The sequence below is a fragment of the Rutilus rutilus genome (assembly GCF_951802725.1).
Source record: "Rutilus rutilus genome assembly, chromosome: 11".
Classification (NCBI taxonomy): Eukaryota; Metazoa; Chordata; class Actinopteri; order Cypriniformes; family Leuciscidae; genus Rutilus; species Rutilus rutilus.
The window spans coordinates 17,393,404-17,417,509 of NC_140216.1; the positions used below are offsets into that span (position 1 = coordinate 17,393,404).

Consider the following 24,106-nt stretch of genomic DNA (forward strand, 5'->3'; position numbering starts at 1 on the left):
GTGAAAGTAAAAATCGAGCTCCCTGATGCACACAAATAAGTCTGCATAATAGCCTGTCTTCAAATATCAAACCTATCTCTGGACTGTTGGTGGCTTTGGTCTCTGTTTGCACTTTGAATACTGAGAGAGTAGGCTTACTCTGATAATGGTTACACTTGCACTTATTGTTTGCACTTAATAAGACTAAGAAAAAACTTATTTATTTTTGTTATTTATACTGTTTTTATTTCTATGTTTGTTGAAAGGAATTAGGAGGTCACCCAAAGCCTCAAAGTTCTGGAAGCTCATAATTCATGTACAGTAAGGTCTGAAGAGACTGTGAAATCATACAGGAGAGAAGCCAGTCAGTTGAGTTTGTGGCAAAACCTTTTACAGTGCTTGTATATTGTTGTCTTTCAATGCATTTGATCATTCATACTCAAAGTAGAACTGAAATTACATTCATTACAAGATTATTAGTTAAAACATTTCAAAATGCACCTGCAGACTATTTTTCCAGACATGAATTTTGTCATGGAAGATTTAATATAAAATATTGTGCAAAATATTGTGCAAAAATCTCGTCTCGTCTCATTCTCGTGAATATTATCTCGTGTCTCGTCTCATCTTGTGAGATAAGCGTCTAGTCACACCCCTAGAATTGAAGTGATCAAACGTTACTGAAACAAAGTAGGCTACAAGTTCAGGGAAGAAAGAGGTGGACATTAAACGTAACTTTAATCACAATGAACATAATCAACAAAACGAAAGGAGCGGCAGTGGCCGACTGCGGCATTTAAGCATAATAAAAACAGCAAAGTAAAATGTACCAGGCCCTGCTCTGCTTAATACCACAGTAACGTAAATAAAACTATAATACATTAGCTCACCCATGAACATGATTTCTGCTTGAGTCCCGTTGAATTGCTTTCCATAGGCAGAAATGATTCCACGCTCTTTCACAGCGTCATCAAGTTACGCCTTTGTTATTGTTTTGAATAAGCAACCTTTAGCGGCTAAACTTACATACTGTGTCTTTAATAGATGTGAGAGAAACTTGTAGGCTATATGACAGTAAACGGGCCTAATTCAAAGCCTAATAAGCTCTACTGTTCTACAGTTACAAAAACAGAAACTGTAAAGCAGATACAGGCTGACACCACACATATCCACTAGCTCTACATATGACCTCTTGCGTGCAGCAAAAGCCAAATGACTTACACTAGTGCCACCTGAAGGACACAGTGTGTTATTAAAATCCAATTAAATTCATCCAACTATAAAGCAATTCATCCAAACATTAATCATTAACCCAAAAGCACAAAAACTAGGCCATATTTGCAACACATAGCCTATTTGTCAGTCTCAACATTCTTAATGGCTATGAATTTTAAACAGTTGGTTCCATACAGTGTGTACATTTGGCATTACTACATGGATATATTGTACTAGTACTTTTTTAGTATTTCCAAGATTGTATTTCCAGCTAAAACAACTATAGCAATCAATATATAACAGTACCTTTGATATACAATGACTGTGATACAGAATTGTTCATACTGCTCACCCCACTCTGAATTGCTTTGGCTAGTTGTTCTTTTGATACACTGATGTGAGGCTCTAGATGCATTCAGCTCATTGTGCTGCTCGACTGCTGACTCACTGGACATTAGCATAATTACAATGATGGAAGACCAGTGAAACCGTCGAGGTGAAGAGGAGCGTTTAAAAACATCAACACATGGGGTGAATTCCCTATGGCATTTGTGCACCAGTAAAGGACATTACAGGAAGGAAAACAATTAGGCCATGCAAAGTATACATACCATGGTGTCTTGGAGGAGGCAAATTGGCTTTTAACAGAGTTCCCACATCTTTGGACCAAAAAATGTCCATGTCCTTTTCAGTAATTTGTGATCAGTAGATGAGGATTTTTAATAATTATTTTGCTTCAGACCAATTCGTTAAGTCATTCAGACTGATTTGTGAACCCGTGTGACTAATTAAAAAGATGACTGAAGGAACAATTTGTTTAAAAATGAAATATCATGACATGCAAGAAAATGTTGTCCTCATAAGAGCAATTGGTAGTTAATGAAATATTCTAGATCAGAACATAAATAGAAACATTTTAATCTGGAAATCGGACTTTTCCAGATCTAGAAAACATCTTAAAAGATTTCCAGGTCTTCTATGATCGTGGGAACCCTGCATTTATAATCACATGATGTGTCCTTGCAATTGGTTTAGAAACCTGATGAAATGTCTTTCCCTTTACCTGGTATATGAGTCAAAAATATGCTAAGGGGTAATTAAATGTAACAAATCATGTACAAATTTACCATATTTTATTAGAAAATTAAACATTTTATCAAACTTTGAAAATAGCCTTAATCTTTTAAACAACCAAGAAGATAGTGATCAAACTACATTTTCTAAAAATCACCTGCCAAGTAAATAATATTACATCAGAATATGAGTCAAACTGGATGACTAGCTGATACGAGTTACGACTATACTGCCCTCTGGTGCGTAGTGCACGTCTGGTGCATGTGTCGAATGTGTTCATCCTGAGCTTTATTGGAAAATGTATATACGGTCAATTTAACTCAATTAAGTTAAAACAGCATTCCCTTATATTATACTATATGACAGACTTGTGCCGCACATGTTGCACTTAACTGTATTTTCCTTTTTTGAAGTGATTCCAATCATATTTCAAGCAATTCAAAACCATCATGGTGAACAGTGCGCATCTGAAGTGTCTCAGCTGAAGGAAATAATCCATTATTTATCTCAGAGTCTCGTCTCTCATTCCCTTTAAAAGCCAGTTGGGCTTGCGCCATGGCGGATTCGCTATTTACATGGCGGAATTTGCAAGCCGAAAGACTGAACGCTTCTCCAGAAAGGAAACGGATCTACTCGTGCACAAGGTTAAAGCGCGCAAGCAGACCATCTATGGGACAAGCCAGATTCCACCATATCTTTATGTACACAATAACAATCCTTTACATTGTAATCCTTTTAATTTTTATATTTGGCATGTTTGTGTGCTGCTGGCTGCGTATCCCGTGTGTAATAAGCAGAGTGTATGCATGTTGTGCACCCGCCTAAAGGCGCATATTTCTAATCCACCCTTTAAATAAAAAATGTTTTAAAAAAAATTGTTGGTCAATGGCGCGGTCCTTTTCAGTTGCCTCAAAATAGCAACACACCAACAATGCGCCTGAACACGCCTTGTTTTTTTTAAGACCAGCATGGGCAAACAGATGGGCGCAAATGCATTTGCTATTTAAACAACGTGGCGCTGGACGTGAAAATGATAACTGCGTCGGGCTGAAACTATCAAAGAACACTTGCGTTGCGCCTGGCGCCGCATTGCACCGTGTGTATGATAGAGCCCTAAAAATGAACCAATATCGGCCGATACCAATATGGTGGCCGTTATATCGTGCATCCCTAGTAGCCACCATTTCAATCCCGCATGTAATGCAGCTCACTGTCACCGAACGTGTTATTGATTGATCATGTAAAACTCCGGACAAGTTTTTAATGCGTCTTGACTGCCATACAGCCTGACATTTATGACAACTGATCTTACAGTGTGACATGCCTTACAGCGATGATCATGTTCGTACAGTCTGACAAGCAACAATCGTAAAGGATTATTATAAATCGCACAGTGTGCACCTGGCTTTAGTTGGTATTTATTCTCTTTAGCATGCAGTGTGAAGTATTTCAAACGGTTCCCTGATCATTCAGATTCAATTTCAGTAAGTGAACAAATTTATACTCCAGTGCATTATGTATTATGCGCGTTATCATCTCTTACAGAGAGTATTTTGAAGCCACTTAGACTGCCATTTTCTCCTTCTTGGAAAGCATCTGGTAGTGTGGGTTTCCAGGAAATGCATACTCGCTGGATCTCTGCTTCTACTACCTTTGTATTATTTGTGCACGTTATTTTTTTGACAGACGTCGATGTCGTGATCTGGATTTAAAAACAGATCGAGCGTAAGGTAATAATTATGCGTTTCTTAGCTGGCAAGCACTCAGTGAAGTGCTTGTTGCCCATGATTGTGTTAAGTCAATGTTAAGTTAAAGCCTAAGTTTTTGATAACGTGTGTAGAGTGAACTATGTTTGATTTTTGGGTAAATTATAAGATGTGCTGGAGACGTTCGAAATGCTTTTTGCATAGTTCATTACACTTATTTTACGGAATGAAGTTTATTTCGTGGTTTGAATAAATTAAATTACTCAGAGACTGACATGTTTGCAAATTCACTGATTTTGAAAATCAAGTAAAAAAAATTACCAGGAAAGGAGTGGTTTTGATGCACGTTCTTTTTATTGTCTTTTATAATAAAAATATATATATTTTATTTAAACCAATGAAAATGCAGAACCTGTTGTAAATAATAGTGGGAAAAAAAAATCACTTTTTAAAACTGTTCATCTTTTGACTCGTATACAAAAACTATTAGGGAAAACTATTAATAAAAAATAAAAATAACTATTGTTTGTTTGCTTGCTTTTACGAAACACCATACAGAGAGAAACGTGAATCAATTAGCATTAAATATATTAAAAAAAACATTCTTCAGTTTTATTTGTCATAGCAGTCTTCTTAACCACTATAGACATAGATTTTCTGCTTTGTTGTCAAGGTAACATTTAGATTCAGATAAAGTGGCAGTGACGAATGATTCCAAACAGTTTGTACCAGTACAGCATAAAGATGATTCTCTTTTTTAAAGGAATTCACCAATGGTACAGACAAATGTATTAAACAAACACAACTACCGGTATGTGATCTGTCCCTGCATTAGACACAACACACTATCTGTATCCCTGTTCTTTCCCTATCTGCTGTCCTGGTATCTCTCTCGCTCTGTCCCAATGCTGAGGACAAGAGTCACGGGAAGAAAACAGGCCAAAACACTGAGGCGAGTAAATCCTATCAAGGAAATCTCTTGGACTGTTTCCAGATCACAGCAGAAACTCATGTAAGTAAAGAGTAACTCCACTTCCTGGCACAGTCCCTGAATATAACTTTCATTACTAACAAAAAGTAACAACAAGTATCATGGTATAATAATGCTTTTTGAATAAAACAGGACTATGGTAGCTTTTTTGACAGGTAGCATGGTAATAACATGGTATCATTTGCAATACCTATCATTGAATGATATGTAACGTGTGTGGGGTAAAAATGATCGTGGTGGAAAAATAATCTACGTAGCAATATAAATAGAAAGGGCATAAATAGTAATTAAGCGAGAATTAGCAAAATACTACAAAATCTACAACCGTTTTAGATGGAGCATCGTTATTTCGACCTAAATAACATCGGTGTACCATAGAATAGTAATATGATACACAAACGTTCAAAAGTTTGGTGTTGGCAAGATTTAATCCTTTTTCGGTTACACTTTACAATAAGGTTTCAATAGTTAAATACATTAGTTGACATGAACTAATAATGAACTGCAATTCTACTGCATTTATTAATCTTTGTTAATGTTAATTTCAACATTTACTAATTATGAAAATCAAAAGTTGTATTTGTTAACATTAGTTAATCCACTGTGAAGTAACATGAACAAACAATGAGCAGCTGTATTTTTATTAAGTTAACAAAGATTAACAAATGCAGTAACAAATGTACTGCTCATGGTTAGTTCATGTTAGGTAATACATTAACTAACAAATAAATACATTAACTTGAACAAAAGAAAAAATGATAACACTTTACAATAAGGTTTTATTGTAAAATGTTACCATTTTTTCTTTTGTTCAAGTTTAAAAGAACAGTATTTATTTTTTTAAAATGGTAACACAATGTATTTTACTCTCACTTTTGATCAATTTAATAAATACATTCTTGCTGAATAAAAGTATACATTTCTTTAAAAAATTTTTAAAAAGTCTTACTAACCCCAAACATTTAAATGGAAGTATGATGGTGCATTATAATCTCAAACATCACTGTACTATGATACTGACACAGTACTTTGAAAGGTATCACATGGGCAAATAATCACAGATCTACTGCTGTATATCGTTCTCTAAACTAAAAAAAAATTTAATCTGAAACCAGTTGACAGATTATAGATATGGAATAAACAAAGAATTTCTTTGTAAAAGTAAATAGTTTTTAAAGTACGCGGCCATTTATGGTGAGCAATTTTACATGCTCATATGTGCTGTTGCAAAACACCTAGGCTACATAGCTAAATGAAAAGGAATACATCCATTTTAAAATGAATAACCCAAAATATGAAGGGAAAAACAGTCTGTACCAACAAAACATAAAGTCTGCTTCTATTTTTAAATGTTCCTCATCGTTATCAAAGAAAAGCACTTGAGCCCCTAAATGGTAGACAACAGATATTTACCCTGTTCCTGTTCCTGTTTACCCTGAAGTGCGGCGAACAAAGTTTTTCCTACCTGATGAAGGATACTCCTCTTCTACAGAGTTACTCTCTTTGTCCATAAAGGTAAGATTCCCCACAGAAAAACAAAGCTACAACGTGGCAAATGAAAAGCACTGAGTTTCACCTGTGGGTGTGTCGACTGGGCAAAGCGTGATCAGATATCTCACTGGAGTGCCAGCACACCTATGCGTCACATGGTCAACCTTCTTTATGAGGCTAACATTCCTTATGAGGTCAGTGATTTTATAATATAACACAGGATCACTATTCACCAACTACACTCTTAAAACCAGACATTGTTTTCTATGAAGTATGTGGTTAAACAAAAAAATTGGTGTGAATATGCAACTATTCAATAGTAACAAAAAATAGCCTAACAAATAAGCATTAATGAAGATTTTTGAAAAACTAATTTTACTACTAATTATTGAGGTAATTACACTCTGTGCATGTACATCCAAGATGTGGAATATCCAAATAATTTATATCTAAAACAGATAAATTGATTATTAAAACATAGGTCAGCTGCAGCCCAAAACCAATTCAGTCCACATGACCCTTGAATGATGACCACTGTGACCAATCACATATTTCTTTTTACTTTTTGACAAGATTATCCTTCCATTGTCTTACCTCGGTTTTCCATTCCCACGTCAAGAACACAGCAGCAGGTAGAGGTTCCTGAGGAAATAAGAGACAGATTAGTAAAAACACTACGTGTGTGTGTGTGTGTGTATGTGTGTGTGTGTGTGTGTGTGTGTGTGTGTGTGTGTGTGTGTGTGTGTGTGTGTAAATAAATATATAAATATATAAATATATAAATATATATATATTTGATATATATATATATATATATATACAGTATATATATATACAGTATATATATATATATATATATATATATATATTCACAATACAATGGCTACAATGTATTTAAAACAACAGACCTCAATTGATTGACTCAACAAGAACCCATGAATGAAGCCAAAATGCAAGTAAAGGATAATGTACAGACAACACATCATTATCGCAAAATAAACAGACACAACAAAGCAGAGGGTATCACCCTGAAGGCTTTTTTTGTGATAATGACTATATTATCTTATATACATATTATACTACTTACCAAATAAAAATATACATTAAATATTGATTTGAAATTATTCTTAATTCTTATTCACTTTGATTAGTCCTTTATCTGGAAAAACTAACACAACGTACCATATCTCATCCATTCCAACACAGGATAAAACTATCTCAAATTAGCCTAAATAAAAAATAAATAAAATAAAAAACTTGCAAGCTTGCACCCATTTAAGAACAAGGGAGTCAATATAGAACTACCTTCCATCAACTATTATTTCTAATAACTTCTAAATAGAAGTAATAACACATTTGTTATGAATGTAAATTATAGAACATTAAATGTATGTAACATAAAAATAATGGCAGTAGTTATTTTTACAACTTTAATTTTTTTTTTTTTTTTAAGTTTCCTTTTTGGATTTTACCAAAACCTTTTTTTTTCTTCTTTTTTTTTTTCTTCTTTCAAAAACATCCTAGATGTTTTCTGTCACCTTCTGAAACTCCAGAAAACTTAATATGCTTGACAGTAAATACAGGCCTTCATGTGACTATCATCTGCATTAAAACGTGTATTTGCTAAAACATTAATCTAAATTATAATGAATAATCAATAATTATGTTTATGTCACTGCAGACTCTTATATAACTGTACCTATTCACTCAATGTTTTCCAGACAGGATTATTGCTTACAGCATAGTAGTTCCTCAGGAAATTAAATGACAGCAATTATTTTGTAAATGTTTAACAGTGTTTCCCACAGCATTTTGTGAAACTGTGGTGGGTGGACCTTTGTCCCTCTAGGGGGGTCCAGGGGCATTGTACCTATAATTAAACTTTATTGTTTTTTGGTTTTGTCTTTTGCTTTTACAGTTTAGCTCCAACTAGAATAACTTATGTCTGTTTTTATATAAATTAAATGCATGTCAGCTCATGATAACATCAAAACACCATATTAAGTTGTTTTAAATGTTAAAAATATATTTTGTTGGCCTATATAAGATTAGGCTACATGTGTATGAATATATACTTCATTACTTTATGTAGCCTATCCTGTAAGGATAAGACAAATGTTAATGAATTTATTAAATACATATTTGTAATAATTGTTCATGTTTGTTGTAATGTAGCCTAGACAGTATAATTTTTTTGTTTAAAAAACAAAACAAAAAAACTTGCATCAAAAACAGACAGATATTTGAATTACATTTGGAATAAAGACCATGATGACTGGCAACAAAACATTCAAAACATGCTTATGCAGACGCTGCGGTTGTTGTTGCTTTAAGAAAATGTCCCGCTTGGCTTGAGTCGTCCGGTGCGTTCCTGACCTGTTCTGGCAGCAGAACTTCAGAAAATGAATTTTCGGAGGATACATTTTTCATGTAAATGTGGGATGATGTTATATTCTTATTTTTTCACGTATGATGGCATGTTCTGTTGATTTTGTCTAATTTTATGTTCCCCTGCGTAAAGCACGCGAAAAGTACTCGAGTCAGACTGGCTGTTATAAGTTACTAATCGACAGAGGTGTGGACTCGAGTCATGTGACTTGGACTCGAGTCAGACTCGAGTCATGAATTTGATGACTTCAGACTCGACTCGACAAAATGTACAAAGACTTGCAACTCGACTTGGACTTTAACATCAATGACTCGTGACTTCACTTGGACTTGCGCCTTTTGACTCGAGAAGACTTGCTACTTCCCATGAAAACTGGGGAAAAAATGTTCACACGGCCGCGCCGCTCTCAGTTTATCTGCATCTGTGAAAAAATGTGCACCACCTGTATGAATGCAGAGAGCGCGCGCGCTGCCTAAGCACGACATCCAATCACTGTAGTCCCACGTTGTTTTGATTCGACAGCATCTAAGCAGGCACATTGCAAGACAACCAATGAAGTGCAACACGCAACAACGCATGCTACGAATTTGAACGAATGCTAAGCACCTTATCGGATGTACCGTAACTTTACTTAGCTGCCAACTCTCACGCATTCACTGTGAGACTCACGCAATTGACACTTTTCACACGCTCTCATGCACAGAAAAATCGCAAAGCAAAGAGGACACGGAGACCGACAGACTAGACAGAGCAGGTTAGTTATGATATTAAAAAAAATCTCAGCTCTCAGATTCTGTCACTTTTATTACGAAATTCAGACAAAAATACCGTTTTGGCGCTTGTAAATGTGACGCGACAGATCCCTAGCGGCACGTCGACCGGTCATCTCTAGCTGATAGTAAATAACGTTAAACACGAATGAACACTGTTGAAAGATACAGTACAACTTACCGAAATGTATATTCCTCATACATAATATCGACCCATCAATCAAAGGGGTCAATAAAACAGCTGGAGAACAATTATGTCACATAACATTTACCTCAGGAAAGCCATTTAATGACCATAATGTTAGTTGGCTAGAAAAAAAGAGCTATAGAGAGTATTTTGCTAAATACTATATTGCATGTTTATTATATTTTTACTTATATCATTAAATAAAGTTGTTATTATAATAAAAAAACGCATTATATTTAATTTGTTATTTTTAACCTTAAATAATACTGCCAGCTGATATAACGTTAAGGCTCTCTGTATGTTTACAGCATTAGGTGAGTTGTTTTTTTCTAGAGAAAAATTAATGCCTATCTTGTGTAGCCTACCTAATATTTATCCAAATGAGTCAATATATTGACTCATTTGGATAAATATTAGGTAGGCTACACAAGATTAAATGATTTGATTTAATATTAATATTAAATCAAATCACAATAATTGAATTGAACTGAAATCATAAAAAAGCGTAGCTTACCAGAAATTGAACCATGTAAACATTGTAACATGTTGTCACTAAACCTAATAAAATTCAGTTTAGTTACAAAAATGTTTTGACAATCACAATACACTTATTGTGATGCAAAAATTAAGTCACAATTATTAATAATTGCATCACAATTGCCCCACCCCCACACTGTATTTGATTAATGTCATTGTATAAAAAGAGGTTTAAATAAATAAAAATCTTACAGACATACATGATTTGTATACATTTTATTTCTGTGGTAAGAGGACTTGAAATGACTCAAAACTAAAATGGTAGGACTTTGGACTCGACTTGAGACTTGTTGGCTTTGACTTGTGACTCGACTCGGGACTTGCCTCATCTTTGACTCGACTTGACTTGGGAATCGAGGGCAAAGACTTGAGACTTACTTGTGACTTGCATAACAATGACTTTGTCCCACCTCTGCTAATCGATTGGGAAGAGCCCTCAGAAGTTGGGGAAATTGTCTATCCACTCAATTAATAAAGGAGCTATTGCAGTTTGGCATAGAAGTCTCTGAAGAGGAGAGGACAAAATTTGAGGGTGAGTATGTTAATTGTCACATGTTGAGATGTTTTAAGAAAATCAAGGCTTTTCTCAAGGATGAGACTTTTCTCGCTGTGACAGCGGCCTTGATCCATAGACTATAAACTTTCATACCTCAGCCTCTCATACCTTATTTGTTTAATAAAAATGGTGGCCAACACTATATATTTACAGGGCTAACCACTGTAAAATAATGCATAACTGGTGCCCGCTAAACCGCATTCATTCACTGTGAACTGAAGCGCAGAGCTGATCACGTGAGTGAAGTATAACATTTGACAAGCACAAGAAGACTTATCGCGCTTTCGATTTTAGTTTGTTTGAAAGACTTATGTAATTATGAGAAGTTTAACTATATGTTTTCCGGGCCGCCACAGTGTAGTTAATGAATGGGAAGCACTGAAATCTATTTGTGTCAGTCAATGTTGATATTGTGGCAGATACACACAGATAAATCAATGTATGGGAAACACAGTGTTTTCATGTAGAGCAGTATCTTACCTGAGCTTATGCATTATTGAATTTGTTACATAGGCTAACTGATGAACTTTAAAACATTGACACTGTTATTTTTGTGTATTGTTGCACTGTGTACTGGTCGTATACAAAGCACAAAACTACTCTCAACAATAAACATTATTCCACAGTTACATAATGGTGGAATTTTAGTTGCCAATTCCTTATGGCTTAATGGTTCTTTAAAACGATCAATCCCGAACACTCCTAAAAGTATATTATTTACACAACACAGATTTTCAAAATGATCCCAGTTGGGTGAATTAGCAAATAACTGTGCGTTCACACCGCCGGCAGCGAGAGCGTCAAAGTGGCCGGAAGCCATTCATTTTCAATTTAGAGCCGGAGGCGAGCTCCGGCGAGGGCGGCGCGTCTTGGGAGGCACGAGCGTCGAGAGGAGTTGAAATCAAGTCAACTTTATGGTAATAAGCTATGACGCGGTTCGGCAGCAACCAGCGGCAATCAATCGGAATGTAGAAGTCCTCCGCCTGAGAGGAAGAAAAAAAAAAAAATCACGAATCTTTCTACGGCGTCGGTGGCAGGGCAGACGTACAATTACTGTACGTTCAACACCACCGCCGGCGAGAGCGACAAAATTCGCTCTCGCCGGCAGTGGTGTGAACGTACAGTAATTGTGGTGATCTTTCTGCATGTTTGTGCGCTACTGTATTAGACTGGCTCAAATCTCGAGCTGTTCTGTGCATTTCCACTACATGCAAGGGGGTTTCAGGCCGGAAAGATCAGTTCAAATCTGGCCATAAAAACTTGTTTGTCTCAAATGGTGCAGGGGAGCAGGAAGTGGAGAACTGTTGGTGCTATGGCAGTCCCGCTGCTTGAGCAATGAAACAACCTTGAGTGAATGTTTATGTGAATAAAAGCCTAAATTGAATCTGTTTATCATATAAAGCGATTGTGTCTCTTTAGCTTTGGTGCATGCAGCTCAAACACAAAAGCACAGCATTAGTACTGTGATTGGGACTGTCATATTGCATTACAATATAGGCCTAACAAGAACACTATTGACAATTTTCCTATTCCGGTTTTCTCAGAAGCAAAAGTCATCATAGTTGGGTAAACTTCTACAGCAGTGAATGAGAGACTAGGCCTACATCATTAGACTGATTTATCTCATATAGGATGCATTCTGTTGAATTAATTAGGCTAACCCACTAAAAAAAAACGCTTCAGTTTACCAGTGTTCATTCAGCTCTTTAACTTCAGCGCATGCAGCTCAAATAGCAATGCTGTAATTTGAAAAAGTAATATTAACTTTAGAGGTTTCTTATTCAAAAACACTGATGCATTATTAAAAACTAGCACTTTGATTTTTCATCAAAAATATTGTTTAAATAAAATAATTTCATTATTGTCCAAGCATAGGCTATTTCAATTTACCCATGGCAAATGCATTTTGAGTCTTTATACAAATTGAGTCTTGTTTGCATTATTTAGGCATTATCTTATGTATTTGTAAAATTATTATTACTATTATTTTTTATAAAGAAAGTTGGCCATAGGAGTGTAAAATTATACTGTATTGTATGCTTGCTTTACAGTATGTTGAAGAGATTGGGACATGGCTTTTAATGGTGAGACTTTTGTTTTCGTAATCAGGCTTTCAAAAATTATTACAAAATTTGCATTTAGATATATTGGTTATTGGCATTCAAATTATTATCGGTTTATCGGTTATCAGTATTGGCCACAATGGCCAGTATTCTCATATCAGTGCACCCCTAAAATAAGCATGAATGAACATCTGAAGGTGAGACACTACAGGTGAATAGGGTAAAATTGTTAACATTTTAGGCATAACATGTCATATAAATCAGGCCAAGAATGATATATCAACAAATCCCTCTGGTCAAACCTTCAAAATATAGTTAGGAATACGACTGTAAAGTTCGGTGTATGTAGGTGGTACAGAAGTGGAAAAACGTCACTAGGAGTGTGAGAAAAAACTCATTTTGAGAAAACGGCCTTTAAAGATTTTTATGGCAAAATTCCACTAATTTCTATTGAAAGCCATGAATTACAGACAAAATATGCTTCAGGTCCAAGTAAAATCCATGTATCACACTGTTTAACATCCAAAACTCATTATTGATTCATCCATCACTGATCATAACATCCAAAACAACACATCAACAGTCCATCACACAGGTGGAATGGAAAAACGAAATACCGGTATATCACAGTCCCTCTGGCAGATACATATTTAGCTGTCAGTGGAGCTGCTGTACCCTCTCCTAGGAGAACTTCCAGCTTCTTTTCTGGTGCTAACTTTGGGAAGTTTTATTCTTTTGGCTATTTGTCCAAGTAAATCACTTAGTGAAGATACCTTTTCCTAGTGGAGGAGGAAGTGCATCTCTGTCTGACCCAGTTGGTGGTCACTGAGCCTTTATTTAGTCAGGATCCGTCTCTTCTTCTCTGACAGTGTGCAGATACTCTGTCAAATAACAATTTAGTCTACTTTGTTTGCTTTCTCCAATGTTCTAAATATTGATATTTTGAATGATTCATAATTAGTTTTGTTCTGTTGAGTTGTTTTGAACCAGTGCTGAAGGGAGCCTGGTTGGTTAGCTTCACCATCAGCTGACTGAGGGAATTGTTTGTATTGTAAGTTGAATTGTAAGTGCTTTGAAATGTAATGTGTCCTTTTGACTTACATTTAGATGTGTTCAAAATGTTACAGCTTGTTCGTAACGCATCGACGCACTATGTCAGGGTTACTCATTGCGCGGCTCGCCAAGCTTTAATTTGTGGCTCACATGGCTGTAAAAAATACGGCGATATCATGCAGCCAGTCACTACAGATATTTCTTAAAAACATTAAAAATAAGTAGGGCTATAACATAACCCATTACAAACTCAAAGTGTCAGCTCTATTACAAATAATTTCGATCGGATTGAAAGAGGTGGATTATCGAGAGAACATGTAAACACTTGATCGATTGAGAACCGAAACTGAAAGGACGACGTGTGGCTCTCCTACTGACTTTGTCCTATCAGTGCGGCTCTCATGAAAAAAAATTGTGAAGACCCATGCACTATGTGATGGCATTTCATCATCTTTTGTTTTCGTTGGTAATCCCTTGTGTCTTCTAGCTAATGACAACTGTTTTCGGCTTCTCTGAGAGAATTTTACACACGTATCTTTCGACACCGCGGAAATGTCAGATTCTGAACGAATCACGTTGTCAGAAATTGGCATCAGCCAATGAGATTGCGCATTTCGAGTTAAATCATCTTTTACTTTCATGATTGGTTGCTGATAGACAAGAAATTACCATATTTGGATCTGACAGCATTGCAAAGGAGAGAGAGAGAGCTTTCTAACGGTATGTGATGACGGGGAGCAGACAGCGATCGCGGAGCAGCGGGATGATTTAGAACGCCAACTTTTGATGAATTTAGGCGAAATCTGCACACTCAAACAGACAAAGTGTAGTAAAATAAAGACCTAAATGTGTATTTTGGACTTTTTTTCAGCACAAGTCTGAAAGAATACATGTTATTGAAGACAAATAACCCAAAATCTCAAAATTGACCAGTGAAAAAGAAAACGATGTTTTTGCCTGCCGTGTCTCGCCTTAAACTAGAAAAAATAACTCTACTGAAGAACATTTTGCTAAATATTACATAGGCTATGCATTCATGTTTTAGTTAATCTGTTATGTCTTAATTTAATGTATGAATAAATCCATTATGAAAACAAGTTTTAAACCATATAAATAATTTTATTTCAAAACCGAATCAAAGTAGAAACATAATTATATCATTAAAAAGTTATTAAATTAAATGATAAATTATTAGGTAACACTTTATTTTACAGTGTCCCTGTTACACGTTACATGTAGGCTACTCACTGTAGTTATAACTATAAATTATGCATAATTACAAGCAACTAGCCCTAACAACACCCTAATCATATGTAACTGATTACAGTTGCTCATGTCTTTCATATTACCAATTGTCAGGTTATTTTTGTTTTTTGCTATTCCACAAAGCTAAACAAATCTCAGTTTTAATTTCCCTGTAATAGCAATGCTGAAATGTTGCAGTTTTGGATCAACACAGAATATATTATGCATACCATTTGTTTCTAAAGTGCTGTAAGGCTTCCACTAATAAGCCTCTTTAAACAGAATCTCTGTCTCATTTCCCTTCCCTGTAGTGCTGGCGCAGCTTTAAGCACCAGGCCTAACGTGCACTATGAACTCTGGGACAGCAGATGTGAAATATCCCCTTCCACCCTGAACAGGATGAAGGATAACAGATCTAATATAGATCCTTCAACTGCTCAAGCTGATTGAAGTGTCAGACTGTCACTAGGGCATCTTGGATAGGTCACATGTGATCAAGTTCGGTAGGTGTTTACAGGCAAGTCAATCACAACTAGTTGTTAATGATTAATAAAGTGCTGGCGGGTGGGGAGAGGGGGGTTGATTCACATATGAATTGCGATTCTATCTTCGAGCGCAGTTCAGCACCTGGCCAGTTTAGAGAGAGTACAGGCTTGCAATGGGGCAGAAGAAGCATTATGAATGAAGCTTACTTGACAACAACAGTTCATATCCAATAGAATATATAGTTAATGTACAGTTAAAGTTACCTTAATGTATAGTCCTAGTTACTGGCACACTCACGTCAAGCTTTTCTTGGGGTCCTGCTGCGTCTTATGTGAATCGGTACTTTTTACATACGAGAAATGCGCTCCACGTGGACACGCACGCGCTTTCCGTGGTAACGAACAATACCCGCTTCGCTTGTAAAAGCGAATTAACAGATCCTGTATCTGAGGCTTTATTAAGAATGCAACACATATAACAATTTTCTAACTCCAAGCGATCGGCCACTGATCGGAACTGATAATCACTTTGATATACAGTAGGCTATCTCTCAAACTGACGTGGCAGAATCAAATTTTACGTAACATTACGATAATTGATGAAGCTTTTATCATAGTGTAAGGTACTATCACAATATAGAAATAAGTTGTCATACTATAACAGGTTTTTTTTTTTTTTATAACAAAAAGAACTCTGAACATTTAAATACAATAAAAACAATATGCAAAAAAAAAAAAAAAACATGTAGAAGTAAAATCAGCCATGTGGTCACCTAAAGACAAAAAAAGTTTTGTATTGTAGTTAATCAATCAATCAATTTATCCATACCACTGCTCTTTTCTTTATTTTAGGTTGAACTAATCTTTAAATTAAATTAATTTTCCTTAAATTTTTTTAAGTTACATTTTAATGTGAGGTAAAATAAATAAAATAAAATTCAAAGTTTAAAATCAAATCTATGCATATATCGAACTTCAAAAGATCCCCACCCCTAATGATTAATTTAAACAGGCATCAGAGATGTGTCTCTCTTCAGTATTAATTCACAGGGTTACAAGTATGCAGTTGCCATACCCTAGCAGTCAGAGTTCAGATAAAACATCAGCTAATGATGATGCTCGTTAAAGATTTCCACCCAGCCCCCCTAAAAATTAGCTATTAACTGTACACTAATTCGTGATCGCCTCATATGTCTTTAAAAGTCATATGAACCCGGCTCCTCCCAGAATTTTCTCCGCAGCGTCAGCGTCAGAACAAAAGCAGAGGACAACGTGTGTGCATTTATTGATAGATCGTTATGATATATATGCATCTGTGTAGTTCTTTGTTTGTCATAAATGCAGTTTACATAATATGATGCTGTAGCAATTCAACACAGTTTCCCACTGTAAAATCTGGGCTTGTTTATTTATGAAATTCCTTTCAACCAAACGGCATGAGACTTTGTGACTTTTCCTACTCTTGCTATACTTCATAATAGAATTGATTTAAAAAATATATTATTATTATAATATTAATTTGATAATAAATCCAAAGGCAAAACACGCGATAAGTGACCATTCACGATTAGCGCTGCTCTTATGATCTTAACGCCGACTTCTCTGATTGGATCCCACTTCAGAAAAAAAAACGTGTTTTTATTATTATTTTAACAATGTCGAAAACACAACGGCAGATTTTAAATGAACACATGTATGTATACATTATTGCAAAAGTATTTTTATAAAAATAATTGTGTGGAGTGAGTGTGCGCAGCCGCAGTTTATTGCATCACTTTATCACCCGTCTTTTTGATTAGCTGTCAGATACTGAGTAAAAATGAAAAGAAACAGGCCTATTCAATCTTCCCTGGATGTATTTTTAACGAAGAAATTTAATAATAGCAATCAGGAGAATGGAAGCAGCAAAAAAGAATAAAAAAATTAAAAAAATAGGACTGTAGTGCTGTCAGCAAACCGTTACACTTATGCAATAAAAATGGCACTGCAACAAAAAGGTAAGGCATGTGTTTTTATATTTAATGCTGTTCACTGTGAGTTTTAATTAATAGTGTAATAGAGTTAATAGTGCATTGTGCATATTTTTGTTTTTTTTTGGTATAATGTGAGGTACATCGTTCGGTAATGTCGTTGTTCTTTGTAGGCCTATGCCCAGAGGGAATGCCATACTCTAGGTTTTTGTGAAACGCCGCCACTGGTTACAAGGTAAAGAGGTATGGGCAATTCCAGCGTTATGGACGTGACATTTGCAGTCAAAACTTGAAATATAAATTCTCAGAAAATGCATTTAATACCAATATATTGAAATGTCTGTTTATATCATACTCCCTAAATAAAGGAGTCCAGACATTAGAAAAATATCAGTTTATACATACGTTTTATATTTAATATGGGAAATACACATGCGTTACAGATGCAAAAAAAAACAAAAACAAAAAAGATTTAGGTGGAACAAATATTCTGTAAATTACACTGCGCAAACCAAAAGTAATACTTTTGTAAAAAATACAAAAGTAAAAAATTATTTTTCATGTTAGCATTTATGAGGAAAAAACAATGTTACAGACGTGACCGCTCTGAAAGCAGCACTAAAAGACTGCTTTAAAACTTTCACAGAGACCTCAAACAGGCATTTAAAACAAATAATATTCGATGATTGTTCGAAAAATCGCACCCCATCCCACATGCTCACCATCACCGGTAAGACAGTGTTCGCTCAAATCCCGCTCCGACATAAAATTTCTCTGTAGGCTATTGTAGGCTAATATTAGAGGAGAGGTCGACCAATTCATTGGTTTTGCCGATATATCGGTACCGATAGTTGATTGGTGGAATTATCGTTTAATATCAGCAAAAATCCACACCGATAGTTTTTCCGGGTTGCGTCCGTCGCTGGATCGGCTGAGAAGTGTGTGCAGTCATTACACAGTATGAGAGCGCTGAGAAGAGACTGCTGGCATCATACAGAGCGAGAGCCGCCTCTAGAGGCCAAATAAAAACGATCAATGGCTGAGTTGTTTACGTTAACACGTGAGTCTGCTTTCTCAACATTGGTATGACCATGTAGCCGACAGAAACATAAACAAATCAGAAACGCATTTGATTTCAGTTATTGTTTTTATCACTACAATACATAGTTATTTTGATTAGATAATCATCAAGAGACTATACATGTAATATAGGTCTAAATTTATGTAATTGTAATGCTCTGGCCTTTGCAAATATTTAAATATGGCCATCTTCTTTAAGCATGATTCATATGAAATGGTAACACTTTACAATAAGATTACAATTTTAGTATTAACTAAAGTTAATAAATGTTGTACAAGTATTATTCATTGTTAGTTTGTTAATTTCAACATTTACTAATACACTTTAAATTGAGTTTTAATTTATTTTATTTTATCTGTTACCTAAGTTAATGTACTATGAACTAACATGAATGATCAAGGTACAATTGTATTGCTCAAATATTATTACATGCAGTAAAAACGTATATTGCATAATGCATATAGGCCTAGTTCATGAAAGCTAGCTAATACATCCTTGTTAACAAATGGGACTTCCAAAGTGTTATGAAATTCACAAAGACTATGTTTCTAGGTTATAGCCTAGCTAAAGAAACACACATTTGACCTGTAACATTTTAATGTTTAAATTATTTTCTGTAGAGTTTGTTCTGTAGAACTTCTCATTTTAATATATTACTTGGAGTGTTATGTTTGTTTTTAATCCCAATATCCATTAAAAAAATATCGGTTATCGGCATGCACAGTCAAACCTAAATATCGGTATTGGTAAAATCCACTATCGGTCGACCTCTAGCTAATATATATATAGGCCTACGTCTTGTAGCCTAGTCATTAGAGAAAACACCTTTAGTTTCATATTTATGTTTAAATAAAATAATTTTATTTTTTTATTTCATCTATGTTCATTATTTGAAAAGTGAACAGCATGAGTAAGATCATAAGATGAGCAATATATCGGGAGACAAATGGAGTGGGCAGACATGATTTTGACCACTTCATTAAGTTTTTTTTTTTTTTTTTTGTAGAAAGCCTTTCTTTAAAGTGAATTTAGTATGCATCTTAATTTTAATCAATGTTTCATCAACCAATTGCAAATATAGCAGACAATATAATCAGGTCACAGAGGCGCCTGCACGTGAACTGGAGCACGTCTCATAAATGAACCGAAACTCAGCGTATAAGGTACTTGCCTCACAGACCTGAGAAATATATGTATAGAAAGCTTGAAATGTCTACTTTTAAACAAAACAATTCAAAACAAAAGGAAAGGAAATAGACTGCTCTCTGCTTATGTAATCCGTATGAAATGTGCATTTCTCTCTATAGGTGCGTTCACACTACTGCGAAGATCGCAAGTCAGCATCATCAACTTCTTCTTTGCAGCCGAGTCCGACACTGACACAGAAAACACTTGTTTATTAATAAACAATTAAAATGTCTCCTTGCCATATTTGCCATATTCATAATCATTACTTTTGCCAGTTCTTTGTGACAGCTTTTAGGAGCGTTATTGCCATTGCCACCCTCTGGTTACATGAATGTGACCACTGCATCAGCCTATTCGATATTTTATAATTAAATACTCAGTGACTCATCCCAACCAAATATTGAAATATGCGATAACAGTCTGATAAGATTGCACAATTAATCAACTTTATTATAGGCTACTAAATTGCTCTATTTCAAATTGTTATAAGGCTATTTCTCATGTTGACAAGCGTGTGCATTGTTCAAGACTCAATATAGAGACCATGATTTTCCTGCTAACAGAACTGCTTGCTAAAATAGATTAATATTAATATTAATGTTTATCATATAAGAGTTCAAATCACAGGTTTCCTCCACAGTTAGGTGAACTGATTAACACTATTGTCCGTAGGTGTGAGTCGCTCGCAATCATGAGCTTTATGTTTTGTGTGTACATGATCGCATGGTTTTCAGCCAGTTTGTGCAGTCGTGAGTCAAAATTATCACATTTTATTTCGTGTCAAAATGATTACTAGTGGTCGACCAATATATCGCCAAGGCATTTTTAAAATATCTAATAAACATCTAATAAAAATTTTATTTCACAAACCTTGCAGATTTAATCGAATCCAGCTGTCATATCTGTGATATCTTGTGAAATATGCATTTGTAGCCAGCATAAACATGTTACTGCGAGTGACGGTCGGTCCGTGCGAAATGATTGAATGCAAACAGAAAATCAGCCTCACAGGAAACTTAAAATCCTTCATTTTAAAATATGCTGTCGTATATCGTTTTCACTGTGTGCTGTTTGTAATATTAGCGTTACCTAACGCTAATAAAAAGATATTTAAAAAAAAGGTAAAAAAAAAAAAGATTACCAGTGTGCACAAAATTAACAGATTACTGAGTGCCCTGTTACAGTGTTTACTTCCTTTTTATTCATATTCATCTATTTTTAAACAATTACTTTATTTGTGAAAAATACTGTAAAAGGATTGCAGATTCAAGAAGTTACCATCTAAAGTATAAGCATGTTTATTTTAAGGATTTGTTTCCTAATTTATTTCTAATTTATTAAATATTGATTAAAATATAAAGTATATATATATATATATATAAAAATAACGGCTTTATATCAGCCATCGGCAACCCTGCTCTCTAAGATATCGGCATCGGCCATCAAAAAAACAATATCGGTCGACCACTAATGATTACAATATTATTATTATTTTGTCAGCTTGATCACGGGATTATGATGAATATGTTTTAACCAAGAGGGAAAAACGCGACAAAGTTGTACTGTATCATATACCTTTTGATATTCATATTTCATCCTGTAACTGGCAAAGAGGAAGAGAAGATCGGTTCATGTGCGTTTGATCTGACGCTTTACACTGAGGCACTATACAGAAAGATATCCCGCAGTATTAAAGGGTTAGTTCACCCAAAAATGAAAATTCTGTCAGTAATTACTCACCCTCATGTTGTTCCAACCATGTAAGTCTTTCGTTCATCTTCGGAACACAAATTAAGATATTTTTGATGAAATCTGACAGAATTTTGACTCCTCCATAGGCTTCCAGTGTGACCGAAACTCACCGGCCCAGAATAGTTATTAAAACATCGTTAAAATAGTCCAAGTAACTACAGTGGCACTACATTAAGTTTATCATGCGACGAGAATACTTTTTGTGCGCAAAAACAAACAAAAATAACGACTTTATTCCACTTTTCATTTCCTTCTCTCTGGGCCTCGTAGTGTTTTTGCGCTGCGCGTCTGTGTTGCACGTCATCACGCAACACACACATGACTGGCGTCGGCCAATAGTGAGCCTACGTGGTGACGTGTAACACAGACGCGCTGCGCAAAAACACTACGCGAACCAACTAGAGGTCCAGAGAGAAGGAAATGAATAGTGGAATAAAGTCGTTATTTTTGTTTGTTTTTGCGCACAAAAAGTATTCTCGTCGCTTGATATACTTAAGATTGAGCCACTGGAGTCACTTGGACTATATTAACGATCTCTTTAATAACTTTTCTGGGCCAGCAAGTTTCGGTCACATAGAAGTCTATGGAGGAGTGAAACATGGCTCAGATTTCATCAAAAATAGCTTAATTTGTGTTCCGAAGATGAACGAAGGTCTTACGCGGTTGGAACAACATGAGGGTGAGTAATTACTGACAGAATTTTAATTTTTGGGTGAACTAACCCTTTAAAGAGCGGCCTCTATTGTTTGAATTTTTTTATAAAATCGACTGAATTTGAAAGTTGAGACCTTTTTTCATATTAAAACTAACAAAGCACAAATATTATTGCGATTATTGGATATGCACTGATATACGGTAAGCCTGAAACAGATCACAGCAATAGTCATGTGCATATGATTTAATATGAAGTGTCCGTAACGGTCACGTCCGTAACGCATTGTTATGGTTGTTCAGAGCAAGTAGTGGGATGAAATGTCGATCCTAATAAGCATTTAAACATAGTTTAGCTTTGCATATAAAGTTTCAAGGTATTTGTATTTATAATTGTATTTGTATTTATAATTGTATTTTTTTTAATATATATATATATATATATATATATATTATATTTATATTTATATTTATATATATTTATATATATATATATTTATATATATATATATATATATATATATATATATATATATATATATATATATATATATATATATATATATATATATATATATATATAGTCGTGGTCAAAATTGATGGCACCCCTGATAAATATGATAAAAAATGGCTGTAAAAAATAAATCTGCATTGTTTATCCTTTTGATCTTTCATTCAAAAAATTCTCAAAAATCTCACCTTTCATTGAAGTAAAAGAATTGAAAGTGAAAAAAAAAAAAAAATTCACATTATGAAATAAATGTTTTTCTCCAAAACACGCTGGCCATAATTGTTGGCACCCTGTTATTAAATACTTTTTGCAACCTCCTTTTGCCAAGATAACAGATCTGAGTTTTCTTCTATAATGCCTGATGAGTTTGGAGAATAACTGACAAGAGATCAGAGAGCATTCCTCCATACAGAATCTCTCCAGATCCTTCAGATTCACAAGTTCATGTTGGTGCTTCTTCTCTTCAGTTCACTCCACTCATCAGGTCAGGGAACTGAGACGGTCATGGCAGAAGCTTCATTTTGTGCTCAGTTACACATTTTTGTGTTGATTTTGATGTTTGTTTTGGACCGTTATCCTGATGGAAGATCCAACCACGGCCCATTATAAGATTTCTAGCAGAGGCAGTCAGGTTTAGATTTTTTATCTGTTGGTATTTGCTAGAATCCATAATACCATGTATCTGAACAAGATGTCCAGGACCTCCAGCAAATAAATAGGCCCACAACATATAAGATCCAGCAGTATATTTAACCGTAGGCATGGGGTACTCTTCATCCCTGTTTGCACGAAACACATCTGGTGGGTTTGCTGCCAAAAAAGCCCTATTTTTGTTTCATCTGACTAGGGCCGCAACGACGCGTCGACGTCATCGATTACGTCGACTATGAAAATACGTCGACACACATAAAAAACGTCGACGCGTCACATTCATTATTTACGTTTAAATATCAAGTAATGGCGGCTTCTGCTCCCGCTCATGGTGAAAATGACAGACCACGATCATCCAAAGTATGGGAATACTATAAACTACGGCCGAACAGAAAGGTGTGAGACCTCTACTCCCGCGGGACCCAACGAGTGCGGCACGGAAATAGTTCTGATGGCTGAGTGCGGGCGCGGGCGGTAATGCACTCGTGTGTGTGCTGGTTGCAGGAGAATAAAACGATTCGCGGGACTCCCGCAAAATAGAATTATCTATAAACTGAACAT

The 24,106-nt window shown here is 35.2% G+C and overlaps 1 protein-coding gene across 2 annotated transcripts in view; it reads right to left on the minus strand.

The window, feature by feature from the left end:
• The window catches only part of phactr4a (phosphatase and actin regulator 4a), an 80,400-nt gene that overhangs the window by 38,966 nt on the left and 17,328 nt on the right, over positions 1–24,106 (minus strand). For both annotated transcript variants that reach the window (XM_084422512.1, XM_084422509.1), the window contains one exon: positions 7,051–7,098. In XM_084422512.1, coding sequence (XP_084278638.1) covers positions 7,051–7,063 — 13 coding nt within the window. In that variant the 5' untranslated portion in view covers positions 7,064–7,098. The remainder of the gene's footprint in view (positions 1–7,050; positions 7,099–24,106) is intronic.